The 9,056-nt window shown below is 26.2% G+C and overlaps 2 protein-coding genes across 2 annotated transcripts; one reads left to right on the forward strand and one right to left on the reverse strand.

Annotated features, from left to right (window-relative positions):
• Positions 1–11: 11 nt before the first annotated feature.
• Positions 12–1,982, forward strand: Chro.60103 (TSP1 domain-containing protein TSP7 precursor). The annotated part of the gene is made up of 1 exon (XM_660940.1): positions 12–1,982. One exon carries the CDS (start codon positions 12–14, stop codon positions 1,980–1,982), a length of 1,971 nt encoding a protein of 656 aa, XP_666032.1.
• A 411-nt stretch (positions 1,983–2,393) lies between these two features.
• Chro.00004 (hypothetical protein) lies at positions 2,394–8,906 on the reverse strand. The annotated part of the gene is made up of 1 exon (XM_660941.1): positions 2,394–8,906. One exon carries the CDS (start codon positions 8,904–8,906, stop codon positions 2,394–2,396), a length of 6,513 nt encoding a protein of 2,170 aa, XP_666033.1.
• Positions 8,907–9,056: the final 150 nt, after the last annotated feature.

Here is a 9,056-nt window from a genome sequence, read left to right on the forward strand (position 1 = left end):
TTAGTGTTTTCATGGATTCAATTAACTTTAGAAGCATTTATATTCCATCAGCAGTGAGGTATATTATATTACTTTTATTATGGACAATATTTACAAAAAATGTTTATAGTGAAAGTAGTGAAGAAACTTTATTGGGAAGATCAGTATTGGATTTAAACAAGAAAAATACATGTGAATACTATGGAGAGCAGGATGGTATGTTTACTGATTCATTTCATTCAAGAATATGTATAGTTCCAGAAGATGGATTACATGGAAAAAGGGAATATGAAAATCATCAAAAAAAAACATTTGGAACAATTAGACCAAATAATAAACAATTATCTGATAATAAATTATATAGGAAAGATGATCATTTAACTTCTTCAATTGCAGATTTTGATAGTAATTCTGTGAGAATACAGAGAAAAAACGTGGATTTAGAAGCTATGTTTGGAATAGGAAAAGATAACAACAGAATGAATCTTAATAATGAAGCAATTCAAAGTTTCTATTCAAATAATGAAACAGAAAGCCAAGATAAGAATGCGACAAACGACTATTTTTTATTTAAAGAAGGACTTTTGAAATTTCAAGAGAAAAAGATATTAAGATATTATTTATATGATGTAGGAAATAAAGTCTATTCAGATACTATAGCTTATCCAGAAAATGTTATATCAGAAAACTCTGCATTTAACTATTTGGGGAATTATGTAGATGTTTATGAAATTAGTAAAGTATCAGATCCACCAGTAATTTCATGGCCAAATAATCACATAGTTTTTATACACTCTCAGGTAAAATCTGATGGTACATTTAAATTTCAAGTATATACTAGCTCAGGAGAGATAGGATTTTATTTTGAAGTAACTGATAATAGTTATAAAACAGGTTGTGGTAGTTATTCTAGAGTTGATAAAAGCAAATTTACTCACTCTGCAAATTCTTTAATTCAAGTTCAATTAGTAAGAAGAAAGTTTGGATTTAATGTATTTGTTGATGGTACTAGAAGAACACAACTAGATATAATTGATTGTATTGCAAGTGTTCCAACTAAAGTTCAAATAACTAGTGGATCAGGATCACAAATTTATCCAAAAGTAGAAGATTGTCAAATTTCACAGTGGACAGATTGGTCAACTTGTTCAAAAACTTGCTCAACTGGTTCAAAAGCTAGATACCGTTCAGTAATTATGCCAAGTATGAATGGTGGTTTACCATGTCCTAAATTACTTGATTCAAGTCCTTGTAATGCTGATATTTCATGCTCATCATGCCAATATTCGGAATGGACAATGTGGGGTGAGTGCTCAGCTACTTGTGGATCAGGATCAACAACCAGAACAAGAAAGTTATTAAGTGCAGCATATTTTATTGAAAGCTGTATTGATACATTCCAATTAAAATCTTGCCATGGTGTTTCTTGCGCTAGTGATTGTATTGTAACAGAATGGTCAGATTGGAGCGAATGTAGTACAACTTGCGGTGTTGGAAGTCAAATTTCCACAAGATCCATAGTTGTTCCAGAACAAAATGGTGGAAAATGTGATTATGATCTTAGCAAAATCCAAGAATGCAATGTTTCTGTTTGCTCCAAGTCTTGTGATCCTTCTCCATGCTTAAATGGCGGTATTTGTAGTGAACTACCAAAGTCAAACTTCGCTTGTACATGCCCGCCATTTTACGGAGGTGAAACTTGTGATCAATTTGAATTTCCTTGGTGGTTTTATAGTGTTATAATTGTTTTAGTTGTTTTGGCTATTGGGATATTTTATAAGTCACAAATTTCAAATATAGTTACTCCAAATACAATGGATCCTTCATATGCAGGAGATGGGGATTATGCCTTCAGTCAAGGCCCTGCTCCCCCAGATCCATTGCAAGCAGCAAATGGACAACCTCAATACTACCAAAATACGTATAATTACAACTATGGGTATTATGACAATTCTAATGAAGGATATTTGGTAAATAATGATGAAGGAAATTGGATGTACTAGTTTATTTACTTCATTATTATTCTTTTCTCTTCTTCTATATTACATCCAAATATATAAATATATATATATATATTTATTTATTTATTTAATTATTTATGTATTTATATTTATATATTTAAATAATACGAATTTGCTACTCATAGCATATATACATGCATGCAATATTTAGGCGGCAATAATCGACCAAATTAATTGCATGTGGGTAAAACACTAATAATAATAATAATAATAGGCCAATACAAATAGAGTTTAAGGTTTATCAATTTTTTAAATACCTAATTCAAAATATTTCTCTCAATTTGATCTTATAAATGCTAATCTATTTTAGTTTAGGAAAATGAGACAAGACTAAGTCAAAGTCATAAATAAAAACAAAAATAATAAATCAAATGAAATTTTCTTTAGTATTCCTCATTTCTTAAAAATTAAATGAGGAGACGCATTATTTTGAGAATTATCCAAAGCAACGATAATTTTCTTAATTAGGGGAAATTTACATATTGGAATCTGTAGTGTATCTCTTTTTTCGTTGGAAAGCTCAATAAGAATCCCATGAGAACTTGCTTTGACTTCTCTAATATTGTTTATATTAACTAACCAAATTATTTGAGATTTGTAAAAATTATTTCTTCCAGAAGATGAGAAACTTGAAGTGGAAGTGAAACCTGATGAAAAACCACCACCTGAAGATACCTTACCATTAACTCCTATACTATTTGAAGAACTGATACCAAAATTAGAATTCATCCCATTATTGCCACCAATACTACTACCATTGCTACCCCCACTAACACCAACAACACTATTTCCACCAATGATATTATTTCTCAAACTTATTTGACAATTATTATTTAAATCGCTTATTGAAAAACTTGACATTAATTTAATTAAAACTATATTCTTTGGAAATAATAATAATATTAGTGGCATAGAATAATGATCTGTTGGAATAATAAAGTATTGATTAAGATGTCTTGCAAATTTTGGTCCAATAATATCTCGAAGTAATGCATCTTGAATCTCATAATCACTTATCTTACTATATTGAGAGTAAAGCATTCTAGGAATTCTTCTTCTATAAATTCTTTCTTTATATCCACCAAGTGGTTTATTTACTTCTGCTTGTATTCCATCTATTACGTTATTTAAAGCTTGCCCTATATGATCAATTGGTCTTACAACTGAAGATGTTACTCCTTTTATTAATCCTGTACAAAATCCTGTAAATCCACTCTTTTGAGCTCCTTCTATTGGTTTTGTTATTACATTACCTAAACTAAGTATACCTTGAGTAAGGTTATGACCTGCTTGTACAAAACCTTGACGAAGGCTTGAAGCTTGTTGAGAATTTGTTCCATGTAATAATTTTGGAGCATTTCCAAAAGAATTTGGACAAGATATTGTTGAATTATTATAAAGTAATTCTCTCTGTCTTGAATTTATATATTCTGTATCTAATGTTAAATTTGAAAGTAAACTTGTTATATTTGAATTTACCATTGAAATTGTTGAAAATGCCATATTTAATGTATTCTTACCAACTTGTAATGGTACTAATGGAATATTTACGAAAGAACTATGTCCTAATACTGTACCAATTCTCCAAAGTAGTTCTGCCATATAATATTCATAAAAAGCATTTACTATATTTTGAATTGTACCAATCGAATTCTCCAAATTATGTGATTCTAATTTTATTGGAGCACCTCTTAATTCTAAAGCATTTGATACTGTCAAAATTCTAAGTCCAATTCTAAACCATTCTGGAATATAATTCAATTCTGATAATGGAATTGAACACCAAACATATAAATTTAAAGCTCCAATCTTTATCTTTTCTATTGAAAATGTCATATTTGGTTCAACACCTTCTAATATTTGATCTTTTGATAAAATACTTTTAATATCTAATATATATTGTTTATTTGAATTTTTTCTGCATTCTTCCATAAATTCATTCAAAATTCTATATACATTAAAATCAAAATTTAATTCCAAATCACTTAATTCACAATCAAAATTGTAAATTATTGTTTCCCATTGTGATTTTGCATTTGAACAACTCCATTTTAATGTAATAAATGGATTCATATTATCTATTGATTTTTCATTATTTGATCTGTTTGCTAAAAGTACATAAGGTGCTACTCCATTTGATCCAATAATTATTGAATTATCTAATTCTGAATTATTACCATCTTCTAAATCTGTATTATCTAATTCTGGTGATCCATAGAATTTACTTGAATTATTTATATAAAATTTTGAATTTGATGAAATATATTGATTATCAATTTGTAAATTACCTATTACAAATTTATAACTTTCTATTATTCCATTTCTATTCTTTTCTTGTTTTTTAAATTGTATTGTACTTAATTCCACGTATACAATTTCAGCTTGTCTATTTTCTGAAATTATTGAAATTCCAATTTGAGAAATATCCAAAGTAATTTTTCTATAATATGTATAAATTAGTGACCAAACATCATTATTAACAAGTTTGTTAATTTCATGGATTCTTTTTTGGTATAAGTCTTCAATATAAACTTTTTCTTTTTGAAAAGAATTTTTCGTGATTTCATCATCATTATTTATTATTTTATTATTATTACTATTATTATTACTATTATTATCATTAATATTATTACCAAGTAAATTTAATAATAAAGATGAATGATTTCTTGGTGGAAGAATATCAATATAAAGTCCATTATTTCTAGCTGTAATAGAAATTGTTGCAATTGGATAATTATTCATACCATTTCCTTTCTTAGCATTCTTATTTAAAAAGTATCTTGGATTTAAATATGGATACATTGTACAAAGTTTAATTATATCAGATTCTGGTAATGATAGAATATATCTTTTTGATTGATATGGATTATTTTGATTATATCTAAAATTCATATCAAAAGCTAATATACCAGAATTATTATTATAACAACCAATATTATTAATATTATTTTGATCAATGAATTCCGAAGTTTCTTGATTTGGAATTATATATAATCTACAGTTTCTTGAGTTATATACAAAAGGAGATGACCAAGAAATCTTTATTGGTTTTTTTTGTCCACTACTAATTATATATCTAATAGTAATATCATCATTCATTTCTGATAAGAAATTATTATTATTATTATTATTATTATTATTTGTTACTTTATTATTTCCAATTGATAAAAATCCTGATGATAAAAGAGAAAGTTTTCTTTTCTTTTTTATTTCTTCAAAATTATGTTCAAAATGATAAGTTTCTATATAGATTTTGGATAAATAATCACAATAATTAGTAAAAATTACTCCATCCCATTTATTACCAATAGAAAAATCTTTAATAATTTTTAGAATAAATAATCCATTAGATGCAATAATTTCAATACAATAAGTTTTTGGATTAACAATTATTCCATCTTGAATTTGGTTTTCATACATTTTAGGTATATGCATATAAAATATTCCATTACTTTCTGATGAAATTAATATTGGTTGGGACCATTTTGGATTATTGTTTGTTTTATATTCAACATATCTACTTAGATATAAAAGAATACTTTGGTCTTTAATCATACTTTTATTATTTTCTGAATTATTTGAATTATTTGATTCTATACCAGATCCTGATATTGAAGAAGAAGGTACCGTAATCATATTAGATCCTGATTTAGATCTTAAATTTTGTAAATGATGATTATTATGGATATTGTTATTGTTATTATTAGATAAAATAGAATTGATTGGATTATCAATTTTTATTGAAGTAATAAAATCTTTTTCAATTGGACCTAAATATCTTCTTGTTTCTGTATTATCAGAATTTGGTAAAAGAAGATGATTTGGATCAATTCTTGAAATTGCATTAATTTTATCAAGATCATCATTTCCTGAAGGAAACATAAATGAACTCCAAATAAATTGATCATCTGTAGTATTTTGTATAATAATATGAGGTGAAATGGTGATAACTTTACTTGAACAAGAGAAATCATTATAGTAAAATAAAGGACTACTTTTAACTGTGAAAAAGTAGACTTTTCCTTCATTTACAATAGGAAATGAGTAGGTTCCATTTAATGGAGGTATTTCTAATAATCCAATATTTGAATTATTATTATTATTATTATTATCATAGTTTCCACTTCCACTGCTATAAATACTTGCTTCACTGCTATTAATAACTTCAAGAATCTCTTTTTCTTCTTTGAGATATATTTCATCATTAATTCTTTGACCAATATTTCCATATTTTTCTTTTAAATTTTCATAAGAGTTGAAGTATATTTTTAAATAATTATGTCTATTATTAAGAAGAAAGATTTTTTCTTCATCTCCAAGCTTATTTTTTCTCTTGCTTAGTATTCTTTTCTCAGAATCTTTACCTTTTTTATTGTTTCCTTGATAATGATCATGATCATGATCATGATCACGGTCATGATCACGGTCATGATCACGATCACGATCACGATCATTATAGTCACCATCATCTTGAAAACTTGAATTATTTAAAAAGAATGCCCCTGATTTTGTGTTAATATAAGGGAAAGGTGAATTCTCAAAAATAGGTACTACGTTATGATTTGTTTTGTTAATAAACCAAGTACTTAAGCTTAAAGCAATAATGTTATTCTGCATCTTACCAAAAAGAGAACCAAATTTATTCTTACCCGGTAAATTTTGATTTGTTTTATCAATTATTGTACATTTTAAGTCAATTATTGAGTTATTATTACAGTATAATGTAAATGGAGTTTCTGTATCTGATAAATTTAAATCCATTGGAGAAGACCATTGTGTATATAATAATTGATCAGTTTTTCTTGATTCTGAATTGAATTGAAATTCACTTAAAGAATTAGTTTCTAACATTATTCTGACTTTATATTGTAATTTCATTTCACTAGAAAGTTGATATATATTATAATGATGCATTGGTTTAAATCTGAATAATACATTTGAACATTTATGAAGAAGATTTTGATTTAATGATTTAAATTTAATATCCATAATAGCTGGTGATAAATTTAATAAAGAAAAGCTTGGATATAATAGAATATTTTTAATACATGTATTTCCTGGAAATAAAGATTGATAAGTTTGTATATAAGATTGAAAGTAAATAGCATTTTCTTTATAATGACTTTCAGATTTTTTATAATTCTTGAAATCTGGATATAAATTACAAAAATGTGTTTGAGAAGTATTAAGATTTTTATTAGTAATAATAGGTGAATGTGTCCATCCTCTAGATTGAAGATATGAAAGATCCATTATTTGATTATTTGTATTAGTAAATCTACTAATTAAATGATTCCAGAAAGAATAATATAAATCCATAATAAATTCACCATTTGAAGTTTTAAATATTTTTAAAAGTTCATAAGTAATTTGATGAAATTCTTCATTAAGTATATCTTCATCATAATAATTATTCATTAATTTTGAATATTTAAGAAATATTTCTTGATCAAATAACATTTGATCAATATCATTATCATTATTATATTGACAATGTATATTATATATTTCCAAAAGTCCAATAATACATGGTCTAAATATTACTTTACAATGATCATTTAATAGAGCAATTTGAGGAACTGACATCATATGATTATTAGGTAGAAAATAAGAATAGTAGAATCTTTTTTGTTTAATTCTTTGTATTGTATTATTATTATTATTATTATTGTTATTTGTAAAATTGGGNAAGGATTCAAATAATATATCTTGAATATCATTTTCTCCATTATAAATTTGAGACATAGAATTGAGTATTGTATTAATAATATCAGTATTATTTAACCATAAAGGTATTGAATTAGTTTCATTATAATTTAATTGATTATCAGTAATATATTCTGAGTTGAATTTTAACTTTTTAGATTCTTTAAAATGTTTTTGATCATAGATATTTTTATATTTGGAATGATGATTTGGTACTTCTTGGTTTAATATTAAATTAGTTAACTCTTTTTCTATGGATATATTAGAAATATCAAATAATTGTATGGGTATATTATTTTCATTAATAAAACAAATCTCTAAAGGAATACCAGTTTTATTAACAATTCTATTATTTGATATAAGACAAAACAATTTTTCTTGTGAATTGATTGGTATTATTTGTCCAATAACATTTTTATACACGTAATTAGAATTATTAATATTTTCTTTTGTAAGTCTTTTTTTAGATGATGATTTTCCACTTGTAGTAATTCCAGTTTTCTTTAATAATTTTTTCTCAAGATTTCTTTTAAGTCCATTTTGGAAAGACTTCATTGAAGATTTAGAGAATGATTTTGAAATAGACTTGGCGATTGATTTGTTTAAGGAGGTGGGGTTAGAATTGGGAGGAATTGCATTTGGAGGAAAGGTGAGAGTAGGAGAGATTGTTTGTCCTCCAGTAGACTCATTTCCTAGAGTACTTTTTCTAAGCTTTGTATTTTCCATATGTCTCACTTTTTCTTTTTTTTCTTCACCTTCTCCCTCTTCATACTCATCTCCTTCTCCTCCCTCCCCTTCTCCTTCTTCTCGTTCTCTTTCGCCTTCTCGCTCTCCTTCGCCTTCTTGCTCTCCCTCTCTTCCCAGTATATAAGAGTCAAAATCAATATCTGAGAATAATCGGTTATAAGTTTCACTATCTTTAGATATTTTGCTTTTAAGGTAATATAAATTATGGAATGGAATAATTGTGTCTATATTTGCACTTGAGACAATATTATTTTGAAAATGAGTAAAACAAAGACCATTAGGAAGAGGTCCAAGTACTTTATTACATAAATCATCTTGATTCTCCAAATCTTTATAGTATTTAAGTACATTTTGAGCGAGATTATAAGACTTATATACTGCCAGTACTCGTATAATAAACTCAATATCTAGATTCTTAAATTCTCTTTTAAGTCTCAAAACATCCATATCCATTGGAGCTGAGAAGATACAAAATAATTTATTAGGAAGAGAAACTCTAAGAAGTGGAGACTGTGAGAATTACAATTATTGACATATTTGAGTGATATAGAAGATAATTTGGATTTGGATCTGAATCCTAGTTCTGAAATTGGTTTTCATTTG

Source organism: Cryptosporidium hominis (genome assembly GCF_000006425.1).
Source record: "Cryptosporidium hominis TU502 CHRO010176, whole genome shotgun sequence".
NCBI lineage: Eukaryota > Apicomplexa > Conoidasida > Eucoccidiorida > Cryptosporidiidae > Cryptosporidium > Cryptosporidium hominis.